The sequence below is a fragment of the Anopheles gambiae genome, chromosome 2 (genome assembly GCF_943734735.2).
Source record: "Anopheles gambiae chromosome 2, idAnoGambNW_F1_1, whole genome shotgun sequence".
Taxonomy (NCBI): Eukaryota; Metazoa; Arthropoda; class Insecta; order Diptera; family Culicidae; genus Anopheles; species Anopheles gambiae.
In genome coordinates this window covers 99,117,373-99,135,797 of record NC_064601.1, presented here as the reverse complement: position 1 = coordinate 99,135,797, position 18,425 = coordinate 99,117,373, and the positions used below count along the sequence as shown (strand labels likewise).

Genomic DNA, 18,425 nt, shown 5'->3' with positions numbered 1-18,425 from the left:
GAGGCACAAGTAGGCCTTGACCGACAACGGTTGTTGCGCTAAGAAGTAGAAGAAGGAGCAGAATTTCATCTAATTTTACTTTTTTATGTTTACTAAGCTAAAGTTTAATGAAACAAAAAACATTAAAAAATGATTCGAAGATATTGAAATGTTTAAATCAAGTTTATTTGAATATAGTTAAATGATTAAAAATAAATAAAATGTATAATTGTAATATGTTTACAGTTGAGGTACAGTAAATTAGTATATGAAACATACTCTGTACACTCTTCGTAATTTAAAAAAAAAAACAAATATTCAAAATATTTTATTCGTTATACGTTCCTAAGTCTAAATAAAACGGTCAATTTTGTCATTTAGAATAATTATCTAGTAGTGTCATTGAAATAATTCCTTTTCCATAAACTATTCCTGCTTCCTGTTGTGCGGTATCTAATCGCCTTACCATACATTTCCATTTCTTTGCAGATTTTTAATGGTGTTCACATGTTTGGCCTTAAGTGTCTTCTCAACTATTCAGGAATACGAGGATCAAGCAATCGCCATCTTATTCGTAATGGAGATTATAGTAGTAATATGGTTCTCGATCGAGTTCTTCCTAAGGTACGTATGTTCGCACAAGCGCAAGCTTGTGCTTCACATGCAGCACATGTTTCCCTTTATTGCTCCGGCACAATAAACAAATGACAAAAGAAGTAGGAAAGCTCATCCCGTCACGAATTGTGCTGGCTTCTCGTGCGCTCCGTGCGCACAAAGAGAACGGTAAGCAGTTCATCATATTCCCAGCGTGTCCCGCGTGTAGTATCCATTTCTCCGGCTCCGGCTTTTACCGACCGTTAAGGACGACAAAGCGGGCGAAAAAATGGGCACTCGCCGTGTTGTTCTGTCTGACATCGCTGCATGACGTTCCTTCATTTGTCTGCGCCATTGATCACGCTGACGTGCACCGGAAATTATATACGCATTGCCGTTATGCGACAGTGGCAAAGTGTATCCGGAGTGTACCCTTCGGCACACGTGGTTTTGGGACAAGAGGGGTGCGCGTGTGTGCACATATTATGACAGTTTACGTGAGACGTTTTCAAGTCCGGGTATACGGTGCCGGTTGGTTTATTTGTCGTCCAAAAACGCAACGTTTCGTGATGCGAACAAAAAAAAAAGCATCCACGTCATCGTTGCGTTGTGGCAGAGAAAGTGCTTCTTATCCTGCGTGTTTTTGCTCGATTTTTGAAGCAAATAGTTCCCGGAATGGCTGTCCGATTCGGGTAGGTTTGATAGGAAGCAAGCATAAATACGTTCAGCGATACTGCACTAGTGCAATACGATGCTCTCCCGTACACGTCCGACGTACTCCGCGCATCTATCAATCAAACATTCCTCAAACTGGCCCGGATATCCATTAAATCATGTTTCCCCTGGGCACACCACACCAGCAGCCAAAACCCCCCGGGGGTATGGTTTAGTGCATTGGGCAGTGCACGTCACGTTTATTGAATTCTCGCACGCCACGCGAGGTGTTTATGTCGGGTCTTAACATCTAGAATTAACACCCCTTTTGCGTTGGCCGATGGGTGCAAATTGAGGTTATATCTTAATCGATTTCTCCCATGGCAGGGCGTTGTTTGAGCTGCTTGTTTCCTGTGTTGTTGTTGCGCTGTGGGTGTTTGTGTGTGTATTGGTAATTTACAGCCTAGAAGCCACCTTCTTCCGGGTTGATTTACAGTGCACGCAACGCAGTGCCGGTCTTGTGCGGGATCCTGTGAGCTTCCGTGCTGCAGAATGTCAAGTGCTTTAAAGATGCAATACACCCAAGCTCATTTCCTGCTATGCTGTATGCTGACAGCGTGGCATGGCCAGCCCGGCCTCGGTCGGGCGAGTGGGACAACTTGTGAATCATTTGATTGGGTGCTAACCGATCGTTTGTGGGCCGATTTGACCCGAAGGCATTATCCCAACTGCTGCCACACTCGATTCCCTGCCCGGGGGCTGATTGATTGATGTTTGATACGTTCAATTAACCGTTCGAGCATGGCCAGATCGCTGTTTGGATTCGCTCAATTTCAAACAAGCCACGGTACAGTGGCTGTGGCAGCGTTTGTTCACCATTTTACTTCCCACTTCCCAGCGATGAGGTTTTCCCACCCGGACGCGTGGGGAGGTTGGAACGTAGGTTGGTGTGTGGTTGTGGTCGAGGTAGTTCGATTGCGTGTTCTCGGTACGTGTTTTTTTCTGAGGTCAATCGATGAAGCCAAGTATAAGAAGGAGGTTGGGTGAGCAAGGATGGAAGTCTAGTTGTTATCGCGCTGATGAGGCGGATTGGTGGCCCTTTTCCAGGGTGGCTATTGCATAACGTCGTTTTCGGTTCGTTGTGGTTCTCGGGAAGGTCTTTGCTTCGTTCGGTGGGATGATTTTTTCACCCTTGTTAATTAGGGCATATTTAACGTATTGGTCGTGTGCTGGTTGTAGGAGGATTAAAGGATCGATACGTTGGACGTGGGATTAAATACAGCAATTTACGAAGGACTCAGAAGGATCAATACATGTTTAAAGCGTTGGATTTAAGGTACATGAGGGTATCGTCCATTCAAACATGAGCTACAAGGAAGGATTTGTCGTGATTTTGTGGCATTTTTCATGGTTTTTAGGGTGACAGACATTCAAGTGAATCCTACAATCATTCTGTTTTGATAATTTATAGTATCATCGAGTTTGATAAGGATGAGTATTGATCCTGGTACGGATGAATAATCCTCAAAATATACTGTCTATTTTATCTTTTAGTTCAGCATCGTGGACAACAAACATCTTTTAAGAGTTCTTAAATTAGAGATAAGTAATTCTGGTTCAGACCTATGCATCTTAATGAACCTATGGAATTTCTGAAATTGAAATATTGAGATTCATGAATCATTGAATATCATCATGAAATGATTTATAGAGATTAGATTTTCATGATAGCAGTTATAGGGATCTATGAATATTTTTATTTTCACAAATGTATAGAGTGAGATACATACACCTTTTGAGGTTCTCATATAATTCAGTATCAGTATAATTCAGTAAACTCTAACGATTAATAAATCACCAAAGATTCATGAATCTTTGTAGCTTCATGAATCTTTATTAACTTATTTAATTAAAAAAAATCACGAATCTCTAGATATTCTATTTTTGGTGATTCTAGAATCTTCAGAGACTCGATTTCTAATTTGAATCATTAATCGCTAAAGATTCATATGAGAAAATCGAAACCAAACATTTATGAAGCACAGTATTACCTAGAACACAATAGAACTGTAATACAAAAAGAAATATTTTGAGAACCTTTATGTTCAAATATAAGCAAAATTAAATGAATTTTTGCTACAAAAAATAAGAAAATTCATAAGATATTTGATAATTTTGCCATAATTTTAATGTTTGTTGGGCAACAATTTCAGTGACGTAAACTATATCGTTTAGAGTATTTTAATGCAACAGCTCAATCACTTGACTGACTATTATTTGAGCGAAAGCTTTAAGATATTATTCTTTTCAATTTCAATCTAAACGGCCGTGAATGGCTGAATTTGCAACACACCATACGAAGCTAATTTTACATTCTAAACGTGATAAAACACACAACTCGTTCGCAACAAATTATCCCTTTACGACTGACTGCGTAAATCGGCTACGCCTAAATTACTAATATGCAATTCAACACTCGAGATATTATCGCTTCATCTGATTGCCTCGGGAAATTGTGGCACACTCCGACAACATGCAAGTTGTGCTGCTACCTCCATCCAGAGCAGCAGCAGCAGCAGTAGCAGCATCTGTATGTGTGATACTTCAATTAGCTGGCATATAATTACAACCATTACTCTTTTGCCGCACCACCCAAAGATTGGCCCGTTGCTGGTGCGTGCGGCTTTTATCGGCGAGAAAGCATGAGCGGTCGAATGAAAAGTTAATTTCGGATGCATCCCCTTTTCTTTTCTAATGTGTATAATTGGGTTTGGCGTAAGGGACGGGTGCGATTGCGTAACAGCATTGCGGCTCATAAATATCCGCTCCGTGATGGGTAGATTTCGTGGTGAATAAAATTCGAAAAAACAACACCAGCAACACCAGCAACCCCAAAAGCTATCCAATTACAGCGGTGACAACAGCCATTTAATTAAACCCCGCTCGGTATGGGGGCTCATTGGAGTAGCGGCATCAGTGGACGCGTTTGTGTAAAATTTAAATTCAACATAAATATGCTTTTAATTTGACATTTCCCTTCTCGCTTCAGCCTGTACTCATTTGGTGTATCATGCTTTTCTTTTTTCCCCACTTCTTTACTTCACAGACTTTGGTCATCAGGATGCCGTTCGCGTTATCAAGGAGCAGTGGGGAGGCTGAAGTTTTTAAAAAGGCCTTTTTGTATCATAGGTATGCGCAAGAGACAGAGAAAGAGCGAAAGGGAGGCTAGAATGTGTCACCCGCACGTCATTGGGTTGATTTAACTTTTAAATAAATTTCCTTCCACTCTCTCCCATTTTTCGCTCCACAGATATAGTAACGATAGCCGCCTCCATAGTGGTGCTCGTAATGGGAACATCCGGGCAGGTGTTTGCCACCAGTGCGCTTCGAGGGCTCCGCTTTTTCCAAATCCTGCGCATGGTGCGCATGGACCGGCGTGGCGGCACGTGGAAACTGCTCGGGAGTGTCGTCTACGCTCACAGACAGGTAAGCGGGGCTGTTGTACGGTGTACGATGGCAGCGTAACTTAACCCCCTTGTTTCCGCCTGTTTGATCTGTCCTGCAGCCGCTCTACCACTTGTGGGAAGTTGTTCAATTCTTCAAACATGAAGTGTAAACAGCTCGAACCACCACTAGCACTTCTTCACTTTCGAGCACTTTTGGCCCGAGGCCGAACGATCCGTTTCAGCTTTTTGTTTACTTACACTGGCTTCGCATGGGAGGAAGGGGAGCTATCCTGTAACCCAGGACTGAAATTTCTTCCTCTTGATATGAGATGACCCCTCTTACCAGCTGGAGTGTAGAATGTGTGAGCTTGACTGAACAAACGTCAAGTTTCAGCGACAGGCTCTTTGTTGGGTGGTATCGATTTCTTTGTCGAAAAAACATACATACAGCCGCCAAAAAAAAGGTTCTTTCTCACAGCTTTCTACCCTGTTGCGTCCGACCCGACGAGTCTCATCGATTATACGCATCGTTCTCCTACGGTTTTTTTTTGCATTCTTCTTCGCAACATCCTTTCTTAAATGGACCTTGCCTTTATTGTACGTCCAAAATTGTTCGCTTGGACATTTTCTTGCTATTCCCACATCCACATTTTTATTTCTATTTATTGGACTGGGAGCTACGGGAAAAAATGCGGGAGATTGCACGCATGATTGGCAAGACACACAGGCGCTTACTACGCCTATTAGGGTTGGCCAGGATTTGAAAGGCTTCCTACTGCATCGGTCGGTTGTCGGACCGTTTTACTGCTGCCCGATGGAGTTGTTTCCGTTGAAATCCATCCCGAAGCAGCCGGGCTGGGAGCCAGAAGATGGGACGACCCCAATGCCCTGCAAAATGGGTAGTTTCTTTTGCTTTCTTTTTAAAAGACGCGCTGAGGGAATAGTGGTTGGAGCTGCTGTGTCGAAGTAGAGCGCGTTGGAAGAACGAAAAAGGAAGAATACATAGCTGATAACAGTCAGGATTTTGCTGAACCCGATATCAAATGGCATTCGAGGATGGGGATCATGGATGGAACCAGTAACGGTCAGTTACGGTGTGGCACTTTTTTCCGAGCTGTCACGATTTGTCGTTGCGGAACGTTTGGCCGTACCATTTCGAGCTTTTTTTGTCGATGACGTCAAACCTGATGGCATGGTGTGGACTGGTTGAGGTCAGTGTGTGGGTTCCTGCGTGTGGCTGTGTACGAGCAGTTGACGAGTGGAGCAATATGTGCTCATCATCTGGATAGTCTCGATGGAGTATGCGAGTGCACTGGAGTGTAACAGGTGTGTCGTACGGTGGTGCTTGCCTTCCTACCCGATTTAAGGAAGGCTGGTATGAAGCTTGCAAAGACGGTGGCGCATTACTTCTTGAAGACTAATGAAGGAGAATCGATGATCGAACGCAATATTTCCACTCGTTCAAGTGGAAAGCAAAGCAATGCTTTCGGAACGCAGTGGATGGGGGTGGGCAAAGCATAATTGAGTAAGCTTTGTGAATGGTAGCCGGAGACATGTGAGAAGAATTTTAACTGCTGCTCGATTCATGTTTAACCCCCGGCCGTTCAACGCTGGCAACGTTCCATTAGCGCGCGCGTAACAACATGCTGCTAACATGTGCCGAGCGCAAAAGTGCCACAACAATTTACTCCTAATAACAATAATCGTGCATAATTTAGCGAACGTAGCGGTGGCATGGGGATGAGCAAGCAGGGATGCCAAGCAGGGCGGGCAACCTTCCGCTCGAATGAAAATTATTAATGATCGTGTTAGCAAACGCGGCACCAGGCGTCTCCATCGATGGCTGACATGTTGCGGTGCTCACCTCACGCTAGCAGCTTCCACCGTCCGATTGTATTCGGCCTTTTTCAGTTCGGTTACGATCGTTCGTGGGGGTGGTTTTCACAAAAGCGCGCTTTTACACGATGATGAACGTCAAGTGCACGAGGGCACACGCACACTGGGCACAGTCGCATCGGCAACGGCGGACAAACGTTCCGCCGGCCAAAACCCCATCATTCATCATTTTTCACCGAAGCAGATAACGCGCACTGTCAGGCGAGTTTGTACCACTCATTTTCCGCCAAGAAACAAAGCGCTGGCGAGGATGTCAAGTTGCTTGAAAGGGAACTAAATCAATCTGGGCACAGTGCGAGCAACTTTTGCTCCACAAAAAAAAACCCCTTTTCACTCAAAACTTACCCCGAAAAGCCCTTCTACACATTGTTTGTGTTTGGTGTTGTGTTTGGCAAGGATTGCCGCTAGCAAAGGGGGGGGTGCGTGGGGTAGACATGGACCGGCACTTTTCTTAGAAAGTTCCGACACAAACAATTAGCGTCCGGTAAAGGCCCTCCGGTTCGGTTGGGAACGTACGCTTGGCCGGCCGAATCATGCGCTCGGCGTCCATTGTAGTGTAAATTTTGAACGTTTTTTTCTTCTTCTTCCCCCTAATGTTGAACAAAACTTGTCGTACCAAGGTTTCGCCTCTAAATAAAGTTGATGGCGATGCAACACAACCAAAGTGAAAATTAGGCTGACAGGGAAAGCTGCCCGTTTCAAAACGAACGGCAATGATGGGGAAAGCGCGCTGGTATGATAGAGCCTTTCCGGATGTCCGGCAGGTGGTTGAGATGAGTAATGGAACACACTTTCGGTGTTTTTCCTGACCACATGGGAAAATGTACCACAACTTCACTCTTCATTTACCTTGCCGCGTTGCAAACCTACAGCCACACATACACACCAACCACTCAGTAACGATCTTGTTTTTTTGTTTCTTAATCCATTGTGTATCTGTGTGCGCCATATGCTATTTAGGCGGTCAGGCCGGGGTTTAGAGAAAGGCAAAATAAAATCATTTAATTTCATAACCCTTGCTGATTTATGCGGCCATTAAATCCAGGCCGGACCGATGGTGGAGCGGTTTCTGCTCTACTGATACTATCAGCTCGAATTAGGGTTGCCATTACGGGTATGAAAATATCATTTTATAGTTTCTTCATAAGTTACCAAAATCGGCAAATCCACAGGAGCTGCCCCGCACACTGTTTTTGCTGTTGCATGTGTATCACATCAGCCTACTTCGAAAGGAAATATTTACTGTTTTTTTACATTTGTTTTGAAAAGTCATTGTTTTTATTTTCACAATATTGTTTGAAACTGATTGTCATATGGTTTGCTAGTTGAGTTTTATTGAAGGTGATAGTTAATACCATTTTTGTTCAACTGAATATTGAATAATTAAGTGAAATAATACATCCTTAAAAGAGTATAGTCGCTTCATGTTAAAGTATCATTTCCAATACACTTGTTTCTTATTATGGAATCGTCATAAGCTAGTTATTTGCTTCATTAGTCGACCCAGATTGGGTGTCATTATCTAATTTGAATCGTACCGTATTTTTCGTCCTTACAGAAACCCAAGCAATTAGCACTAGAAAAGGCATAAGTTATCAGAATAATCAGTAAACCATTTCATTCCTTTATAACTCTTATGTACTTTTATTGCATTTAAAGCCTCGTTTACCTAATCTGTTTAAGAAAATATGTATATGCTTCGTAAGAAATGTTAAAATAAAATTAAGCTCTCTTCAAGGTCTGTTGCAGATCTCGCTCGAATCCTATTAGTTTTCAAACGAAATGAAATTATTCAACAAACACTTCGTAATTGAACATTTACGTTACAAATTGCAGTAATATTCATAATATTGGTATTGCTTTTGAAACCAAACCAAACCAATATTGCCTGAACCCATCTTCGCCGCTTGCAATGCCACCAAGCCACGGTGGTATTATTTATTCACCATTCGAAATGAACAGCTTTCTAATGATACATCAGCTCTCGGTCTCGATATCTCTAGCGGTAAGGTGAAGCAGCTTCTCCTGTCAGTATATTTTAATTTAGCATGTTAATGGTGAGCAAACAGGCATACCGGTTGGGATGTACACGTAGCATATATTCAATTACATACCGATGAATTCTATCTGTGGCAACGCCCGACCGTATGCAATTGCGCTACCTGCAATCTGTAGCGAGACTTCATTAAGATAATGGTCGTCGGGTGTGTCGGAGTAAGCGCGTGCAAGGGAATATATATATGTATATATGTTTTTGCAGCATCCAAATGCAATTTGTGCATCCGCGTGGTACACAGTTTTGCACGGTTCGAGTTTTACCTGTTGGTACCGATTTCCCCGTGATGGTGCCAGCTGTACGAATGTGTTCCGTGCCATTTTTCCTCGCTAGCCTCAGCCTTGCTGCTGCACCATTCCAAAACCAATGTCGTGGATTGCGTTTTAGCACGCTCTGCGGAAGCTTACTCCGGCTGCACTTAATTGCAAATACATTTGCTTGTTTTCCGTGCCACTGATAATCCGGTTTGCCGATTCGCTTTTACCAGCGCACCGGGTTGCGGGTGCACGGGGTAAAAAGTGTAACAATATTTCATTTAACTTTCATAATTGTTTCCATTGCTGTCGCTTCCTCGTCGGTCGGTGGAAACCTTTTCCCATTCCCAACGAACAGTCGGTGCACTGCCGTTCGTTCGTTTTCTGCTTTGTGTTCCGTTCCGCTGCAGAGGCTTTACTTTACGTGCCGGTTGTGTCTCGATGCTTGGTGGTGGATGGTTCTGCCGCTAAACAAAGTGAAATTAATGAAGAATGATTGTGTTCGTATGGTAAATCGTATCCACGGTTACTAGTGGATGATTGTGTTTGTGTGTTTTGGACGGGCTGCCGGAACTGTGTACTGCGGAAGGATAACATTGTTTGTATTCTGTCTGAAAAGGTCTTTTATTGCTTTTGCTGCATTTATAATAGCAATGAAGAGTAGCGCAATTTCCTCGAAAATTTGTTGTCTTATTTCTGAGTAAACGAAATTTATTGGGTCAAAATATGCCTTGCGAAATAGTAGTATAACAGGGTTAACTACTCTTCAGTTTACTAAATAATTATAGTTTAAATTGTATCTCAATAGTTATCTTTTTAAAGCACAAAATCCAAAACAACAAGTTGTGCTTCCTGTAATGGCAACTCTTTCACACAGGATTGATTGCAGCTTCAAAAAATCGAAATATGGTGACTACAGCCTCACCCGAAAACCCCTGCAAACTCGGACAAACATTTACTACTGTCCAAGCGCTTCGTAGCACATTGGCAAATTTATGTTGCCAGCGTTACCGCTATTGCTGTGAGGCGGATTAGTGCTCGCATCCAACCAGCCGGTGTTATCGGCCTTCAGGCAGCGATCGGCAAAATCAAAGTAAACGAGCACGGCCAGCTGGCGCGCCACGGTATGAAGGATTAAATTTCAATTAATAATCCCCAAAAACATGACCAACTCCTTTGCCCAGCAGCGCGCAGCCACTCTTCATACACCGTTTTGTGCATGGATGGACAAAATCGTCGGCCGAATCGTTTACTCTGGGTAGCATGCATACGCTGAAGCATTTGGGAAGCCAACAGTACGACTTGTAGTGGGACGCAGTGGAAAGTTAATGGCAGTTAAACATTTTTTAAGCTTTAAGTGCAATAATTTCATTTCGGTGTGGTTTGGCATTTCACAAAAGTTTTAATTGAGCAAAAGAAACATGAACAAATGCAGCTAGCAGCAGTGTAATAAACTGTAAATCCACTTTTGATACTCCAGTGCATGATATTTAACGATTGTGCTGCTTTTGCTCTGCTTGCATATCCCTCCAGGCGGGATTATTTCTTTATCAACCAGGGACAAATAAAGCCTTTGCATGTATGCATTTCGCTTCTCGCTTCCATCGAAAGAAGTGACAGTGTATATCAAATGTTAAAAAATCACACAATTCTGATACAAGGAACACAAATGAGCTACGCAAGAAAGGAAGGGAGGAGGAATTAATTTTCATTAAGCCAAATGGCCGATGCCTATTAAGATAAGATGATGCCAGCCGCCGGTCGCTTGCGCAATGTGCGGATTTATTCAATTGCAATTTGTAAAGCACAATCGCACGCTGCAGCACCGGCAAACCCCTCGTCGACAGCAGATAACGATCAGGCGCTCAACAATCATCAGGCTTACCGTTTCCTTGGGCGTCGGCGATTAGGTTGTTTGTTCAATTAGATAAGACAATGATGCTACCAATCGCTATTGATGTATTGAGCGGTGCGCTAGCGGTACGTTCATCTGCGATAAACAGGTTGTTTGCGAATAATTGGATAATAGATTGATTGGGAGGATAATTTTTGTAATTGAAATAGCGGTGCTTGAGAAGTCCGAGCGCCAGTACTGCGTTACGCATGTCGTGCTACTACACTTTGGTTGTTTTAATGAAGACGAATGATTTGCCCTTGACATGAAGCAGTAAACGATGCAATAATATACATCCAGCTGTGGGAAGTGTCATGTTCGGTGTGATGAGTTCATTTTAAGGCCATCATGTTTTATTCATTTTTGAATATTCAATTATTATGGGAAAGACACTTTTTAACCCCATCAAGAAGAATTGATGATGCTACATATAAAAGCCGGGGGACATTGTCCGTACTCGCTAGTGTAATTTCGATTTTCACTAGCGCATCTGGTGGCGGCTCGTGGAAGCTTTTTTTGGTCATTGAGGGAATGGTCGTGCCGGATCTCGAAATAAAGTAGTTTTTCCATCGTTTTTTGTCATGAAAATGGATGCAATGCGTGCAGTACATGTGCATCTCCCTTTTACAAAACTTTTTCGTCCGAATTAAGTAAAAAACATGGAAAAATAACATATTTTCTAAAGCGGCTTCAAATTGTTTGGAAAAATGCTTCGGTTAGCCGCCGCCAGGTGCGCTAGTGAAAATCCTAATTACATCTTCGAGTACGATTAATGTAGCCCGGCCTTAACGTTATGTGTGGGACATGCCAAGCTCTTAAAAAATATTATCCTTAATTCCCTTCCAAGTCCGTTGCGGGTGAGTTCTTGATCTAAACTGAAACCTAGCTTGCCCTATTTCTTATGCTTAGCTGATGCCGGGATGCGTTCAACGGCTGCATCAGCGAATCCTACGGTTGCTCGTTGGAATGCGCTGACGGTGTCCAGTGTCGTGTTGACCTACCGCGCCATGTCTGTGTCTTGTCTTGGGCCAAGTGTGTTGTTGCATGTGTGGCCACATTACTATATGGAGTCAATTTTCAGATTAGACTCATACGACCCTAAGCATACATACTCAAATATTTTTGTACAATATAACATTCTTCAATTCCCATTTAAAGTATGAGTAATGTTTTGATAATGTTAAAGCTTTCATTTCAAAGTCTTCCATTGTATAGTCAACATATCAAAGCTTCAACGATTTATAAGGCAGATATAACTGCTGTTTTATTTCTGCTTGATAACACAAGCAAGAAACCCTTTAACGAGTCAGCTTAAAAAAAAGTATTTTAATAGTTCCTTTGGTACAAACAAAAGATTCAAAATCATCGAAAGGAAAAAAGCAGAACGTAGAAAACAAAATTGAAGTCAGAAATGAAAACGATGCAAAGCTTCGTTTGATTAAGACCTTTGTCAATATTTCTCATCGTCCAGGAGTCGAATGTTTATTCTTGAGTACCTCACTTTGTAGAAAATAGACACCAATTTATTTGTATTCTCTTTCATCCCCACTCATCATCTAAAGCCTATATAACGCTTACCTTTCCACCTTACCTGCACTAAATGAAATCGCTGCCGGTTTAATATTCCCAACCCAGCCCGAAGCGTTTCCAAGCTCTAGATTAATTTTGCTCCACCCAAACCCCGAACCACAGGAACCATCCCAGCGTGTGTGCGTGAGTGTTTAGTTCACCCGATCGGCTGTGTGCTACGAATCGGTCACGTGTGCCCATCGTGTTTCCTTCCACACCTTTGCTGTGGTTTCACACGAACTCCATCCTTCTATCGCTCCCCATCGTAAGTGGAAGCCCACATGTCTTGTGATTATGGGCGCGTGTGTGTTCGTGGATCATGGCTACCGGGCTAATGCTGAAGCTAATTCCAATTTTACGATATCCCTCCAATGTTTCCCTCCTCCCATTCCCAAACCGGACACACACCGACAGCCACAGGAAGCTTTAAGCACGGGAATGGCTGAGTCAGTGTGTGGAGCCTGGTCACCATTGCAAACCGCATTATCCTTGGACTCATTTAATTTCCTGTTCTAGTGAAGGACTTTTACACCGAAACCGTTTCACCCATCGCCTGCCATCGCGTCTGCCCGTGTAAACTAACTATCTTTCATTTCTTCTCTTTTTCTCTCTCTCTCGCTCGCTCTCTTTCACAGGAATTAATTACAACCTTGTATATAGGGTTTCTGGGCCTTATTTTTGCCTCGTTTTTAGTGTATTTAATGGAGAAGGATGTAAGGGGAACCAAGTTCAGTAACTTTGCTCAAGCGTTGTGGTGGGGTGTGGTAAGTAGCAACGATTTCCCTTTCTCCTTTTCTTTTGCCATTCCCTTTTCAGAACTTTAATCGAAAGTACACAAACAGAGCGTACAAAAAGGAAGATCATGAACGACGGCTCGCCAGCTCGCGGGCTTTCCTCCCACACAGGCGCACCCGATTTTCAATATTCAACGGAAGCAAATTAAATTCTAAATTATTGCACCGCAGGAGCGTGTGTGTTTGTGTGGGCTGGCCATCGTCAGGCCCCAGAAGTTGGATGTAAAAATGTACTCCCCACGTGCTGCCCCCTCACCTAGATAAGCTCGGATCCCCTTCAAAACGGATACCTTTAATTTATGCAATAATATAAATATTTCCCGGCCACCCCCATTTCTCATCCTGGCGGACGGGTCCGTGGGCCTAATGAGAAATAGTCGGAATACACATAACTTCCACTTTCTTATCATCGTTTCTTTGCTTGTTTTTTTTTTCTCTCTCTCTCTCTTTCTCTCGTTTCACCAACAACACATGCACGACGACGTGTGGGCTCGACCCGGCCGTACCGTTCATCCCGGCAGATAACGCTGTGCACGGTCGGGTACGGCGATATGGTGCCGGAGACGTGGCAAGGCAAAATTATAGCGTCGTTCTGCGCCCTGCTAGGCATCTCCTTCTTCGCACTGCCCGCGGTAAGTGTTTATTTATTAATTTTTCTTATTAGTTTACTCGCCCAGAGCTATACGGGGGGGTCGCGGTTGTTCACGGGGGTAAATCGGTACAAGAAAAATGGTCCCTATATGGTTGCTGCTGCTGCTACTGCCAATGCCAACACAAAAAAGGATTGTGCGGACTTGTTCAAACCCAACCCGGACGGCTGTTAATAGCTGATCGAGGCTATTAATTTTACTTTGTAATGTCCTGCTTCCTGCTGCCACAGCATACACTACGCCTTGCGTTGGCTACTTGAGACGCTTGACCCATAAGAACCTACGGGTGTGTGTGTGCGTGTGTGTGCTTCGGGGTCGAAGTGTAAGCGGCTAAGCTGGTCTGATTTATAGAATACACACAACTTTTAGTACTGCGTCGTGCCGTTTTGCTTCGGATCGGTGCCTTTACTCTGCGTATAAATCAGCGTCCCCTTTACAAATGGAAAAACCACCCCAGGGGAGTCGTTTTACAACGTTGCCATGGACAGCAGGCAGGTGTAGAATTACGCACGGACAAATGAATGCGACGGTAACGGGAGCTATATGCTCCTGTCGCTACGGGATAAACAAGTCGCAAGTCTTATAAGCATACACGTAATACAATCGAACATCTAGATATGTATCGGAAGGAGTCAAATAAGATAAATCCATTAACACGAAAAGATGTTAAATCTAGACCAGAGAACAATTAATTTAGGAAAGTAAATGTCCCAAGTATTTTAAGAAACAAAAAATTCATTTTTTTTCTCCTTTTGACATTTTTCATATAAATATGAAATCTCTGTAATTAGGATTTCATATATATTTCCAAAAGAACTTGAACTGCCTAAAGCCTTTTTTAGGTAATTTTCAAATCATCAATGCTAAAAGAAAACTGTAAATTACTAACCTTGTTTGCAGATGTTGAGTTACATCATTCCTTTTTTGAATAAAATTCTCAAGGAAGCCAATGTTTGCCAACGTTTAAAGCTTAGTTGTTAGCAATCTATTTTTATTGTTCCATTTCCAAGGAATTCATGTTGATGCAAACGAAAAAAAACCTTTTTTTGCGCCTTCTTTCCATTTCCCAAAATTGAGGCAAAAGTTTTTCCACCTTCTGGAAAACGTGAGCGCCCTTCTGGTGGAAATAAATTTTACAATGGACGCTTTCACCAAACAGCTTCCATGTGCTCGCCATGGCTTACAGGGGGCGCTGGTGCACGTTTTGCAAGATAGAACTGGGAATATAACCACAAAATCCGTCCCAATCCCACCCATTCCCCATCCGTGGGCTATGACGTGAAAATGAAATATTATTACGACATAGACCACTTCCGTCCGGGCCGTAAATTCAATTAGAAGCAATCTGAAAAATGAGTGATTTCTGTCCCGCCGGAGGTGTCCATGGGTGTGTGTGTGTGTGTGTGATTTTGTGGGCAAAAACACCATCGTCCGGAAATCTTCCACTCAACAACCTAGAGCCTGCTACCAGCCAGAGCCGTCTCCAATGGAGCGCAAGAACGTGCTCTGTCCGAAACTATTTACCCTCTAAAATACGTTCAGGCCCGCCCAGCCCGGTCTGCTGGACGATCGGACAGTAGAGCAGCGAAGAAAAAAAAGGCGAATAAATAAATAAGTTACTGAGAAACTTTGAACATAAAACGAATGAACTTTTAAGCACGTGCCTTTTGCATTGTGACGGTATGGAGGGATGTGAGAAGGGAAAGAAGCTCACAACAGCGCCCGTCCGACACGGTACGTCAAAACTTAAACTTAAAAGCCGTTAGAAAGGCGAAAGATTGTCGGCTGCCCCATGCACCCAGTGTCCCCCATCCCTCTTGCTGCAACGTGCAACGCTCTTGCCGTTGCCCGCCGCCATGAACAACCGAACGATTCTTGTGAACACGCTCAGAAGACTCAGGCGTGCAGGACTTTTCATTTGCTCCCATCGCAACGGTTTGCAAGGGTACGCTTTAGCATCCCGAGTGTATAATATTTTTAAAGCACGTCATGCTTGACCCTCAACCATGTGAAGTGCTCTCGTCGGTCGAGAGTCGTACCAACCTGCCCGGCCTGAAGTGCTGAAGTGGAGCACCGTAAACACACACCGACACATGGCTCGCATGCCGCCAGCCAAACGCCCGGCGGGGACACTGGGTGGGCTTCTCGTGTCGAGCAGATTCAACCGCTTTATGTTTTGCCCGCCATCGACTCAACCCTCTCGCTGAGAGGATAAATCTTGCATTGCTGACCTCCTTCTGGGAAGTTGGTCTACCTTTCATGGTACAGCGGCGGTGCTGTGGTGGCCACTGTGGTGTTGCGTGGGAAGTTGTTTTTGTTTTTTTATCGGCATGGCTGTAATCATGTTCTAGGTTGACGTTCGCTACCCGCTGCACACGGTCGCTGGGTGCAATTGATGCCAATTATTGTGTGAAAGTTCGTTGTTACCGCTTCGCACGTGGGGTGTATTGTGCACTAAGAACTAAGTACTAGTGACGAGTGGTTTTAATGGCGAGAAGAAAGGCGAGAAGAACACAGCAAAGGATGTACAGTGAAACTGTTGCTTTTAATTTATTTCAATGTCAAACTTCAAGATGTGGAAGGTACGTAACTATAAACGAAGGTTGATAGCAAGACGATGGATTAGTTTAGACATTCTTTGAATTTATGTACTTTGAAGAGCATTTAAATTTAAAATATCTGTTCTTGGGCAAAGAGCTGATTTTGATTCCTTGGAATTATTGTTGAGGTATGAAGGATCCCAAACATTATTCTTTTAATGGACGAAATGGATTAAGGGAAGGGACAGTACTACTACAAGATAGCCGTACAGAAATGGTTGCATTGTTTGATGTTCAAAATAATATGTTAACTGTGTTTTACATAAGCGATAAATGATACACTAAATCAATATGCTGTAGATATTATTATAGCAAAATGTTGTTTATTCTGACCGTATTGAACATCGTACAGGAGCTTTTATTTCTACACTTTCCAACAAGAGTGCACCTGGCCGCATGTTTGAAATCTAATTAGAACCTTATTCCAGCATTGCATAAAATTAATCACGGGACACCATACGGTGGTTGCAAATTGCTATTATTTATCGCTTTTACTGTGTACCGCGTACCGTGACCTCGCTAAAGAAACCAACACGGCAATGGCAGCTCCCAGCGAATCGCAACCGCCATTGCAGTACCGGTGCCAGTTCGTTTAATCATGCCACCTTTTTCTTTCCCCCGGCAGGGTATCCTGGGCAGCGGGTTCGCCCTGAAGGTGCAGCAGCAGCAGCGCCAGAAGCACATGATCCGGCGCCGGCAACCGGCCGCGACGCTGATACAGTCGCTCTGGAGATGTTACGCCGCCGACGAGCACTCGATGTCCGAGGCGACGTGGAAAATCCACCAAGTACCTTTACCGTCGCCCCCACCATCGTAAGTAGTTTCCGTTTCCGGTTGTGCATGACTACCACTACTGCCCGGTAACCCCACTACTGCCCCGTAGCCTTTGCCTGCCTGCCTGTCTGTCTATCCGTCTGTCCGTCCGTCCGTTCGTCCGTCCGTTCGTCGCTCCAAACCGTTTCACTGCTCTTCCTTGCACTGTTTCATCCTCCGTCCTTCACGCACACTCTCTCCCTCATACTATCAACGCCATTGCACCTGAGTATATTGCACCGTGATCATCTTTTATCTGCACCATAAGCACTTTCTCTCTCTCTCTCTCTTTTTATGTGTCATTTGCCCAACCCTCCCCATTTATCGCTATCTACCATGTTCTCCCATCAAGCTCTGTGTGCACTATCCAACTATCGCATCAGGGAAACTCACAATACTTCAATACAGCCCGAGTTTCCCCGAGCATTCCTTTTTCTTTAAAAAAAAAAAGCTGCTGCATCGAGCGCCTGATGGATGCTTTCACAAGGCAATGCCAATTGCTCATCTTTCCGCTCCTTTCTGTCATCTAAACGCCAACCATCTGGTGAACGAGCTGTACGAGCTGCATTCCTTTTCATCAATGTTTCGCAACATTGTGCTATTATGTTCCACACTCGTACGATGTGGGCCAAGAGTCATACTTGTTCTTCAGCCCGCGCCAATTGGAACGCTTGCGATGTTTGCGGCCGTTTTTGATCTTTGGCACATTTTTCCCTATTTTTTATTTTGAAGGCGAAAAGCGTTTCTTTTAAAATTGTGGAACTTTTCACCTTATTTATGTTCTCTTCTGTCTCATTCCATCAACCCTGTTTCGAGCATTTGTCGTATCTTCTGTGTTGTACCATGTAACTCGCAACAAAAATGGGAGCAATGTGCCCCGTTTCGTGCCTTTTCTCTTTTTATTCTATTTACTCATCCGTCTCCTACTGTACATCGTGTGATCATGTTCGTTGTACCTCTTTCTATCTTCCATTTCGTTTTGTGTTTTCATGTGTATCTCTTTTTTCTGTTTTATGTGTTTTCCTTTAGTTATCTCGTTTGTTATCTGTCATACTTTCTCATCTTGTCTGTACATACCCATGTGTGCCTTTCGACGTTTCCTTGCGATGTATTCTCAATCGACTTGTCTTGTCGTTATTCTACCCCTTTTTACGCTCTTATTTTTGAGATGGTCTTTTACATTTCTGTTTCGTATGTTTGTTCTTTCGTACCTCATTTTCGTACTG

At 43.5% G+C, this 18,425-nt stretch overlaps 1 protein-coding gene across 22 annotated transcripts in view; it reads left to right on the top strand.

Moving 5' to 3' along the window:
- The window catches only part of LOC4576494 (potassium voltage-gated channel subfamily KQT member 5), a 263,147-nt gene that overhangs the window by 167,393 nt on the left and 77,329 nt on the right, over positions 1-18,425 (top strand). For all 22 annotated transcript variants that reach the window (XR_009764840.1, XR_009764839.1, XM_061644922.1 and 19 more), the window contains 6 exons: positions 469-603; positions 4,334-4,416; positions 4,538-4,713; positions 12,978-13,106; positions 13,658-13,768; positions 17,012-17,199. Coding sequence is in view for 20 of the 22 variants with exons in the window: in XM_061644922.1 (XP_061500906.1) it covers positions 469-603; positions 4,334-4,416; positions 4,538-4,713; positions 12,978-13,106; positions 13,658-13,768; positions 17,012-17,199 (822 nt within the window). In the remaining 2 variants the exon portion in view is untranslated. The remainder of the gene's footprint in view (positions 1-468; positions 604-4,333; positions 4,417-4,537; positions 4,714-12,977; positions 13,107-13,657; positions 13,769-17,011; positions 17,200-18,425) is intronic.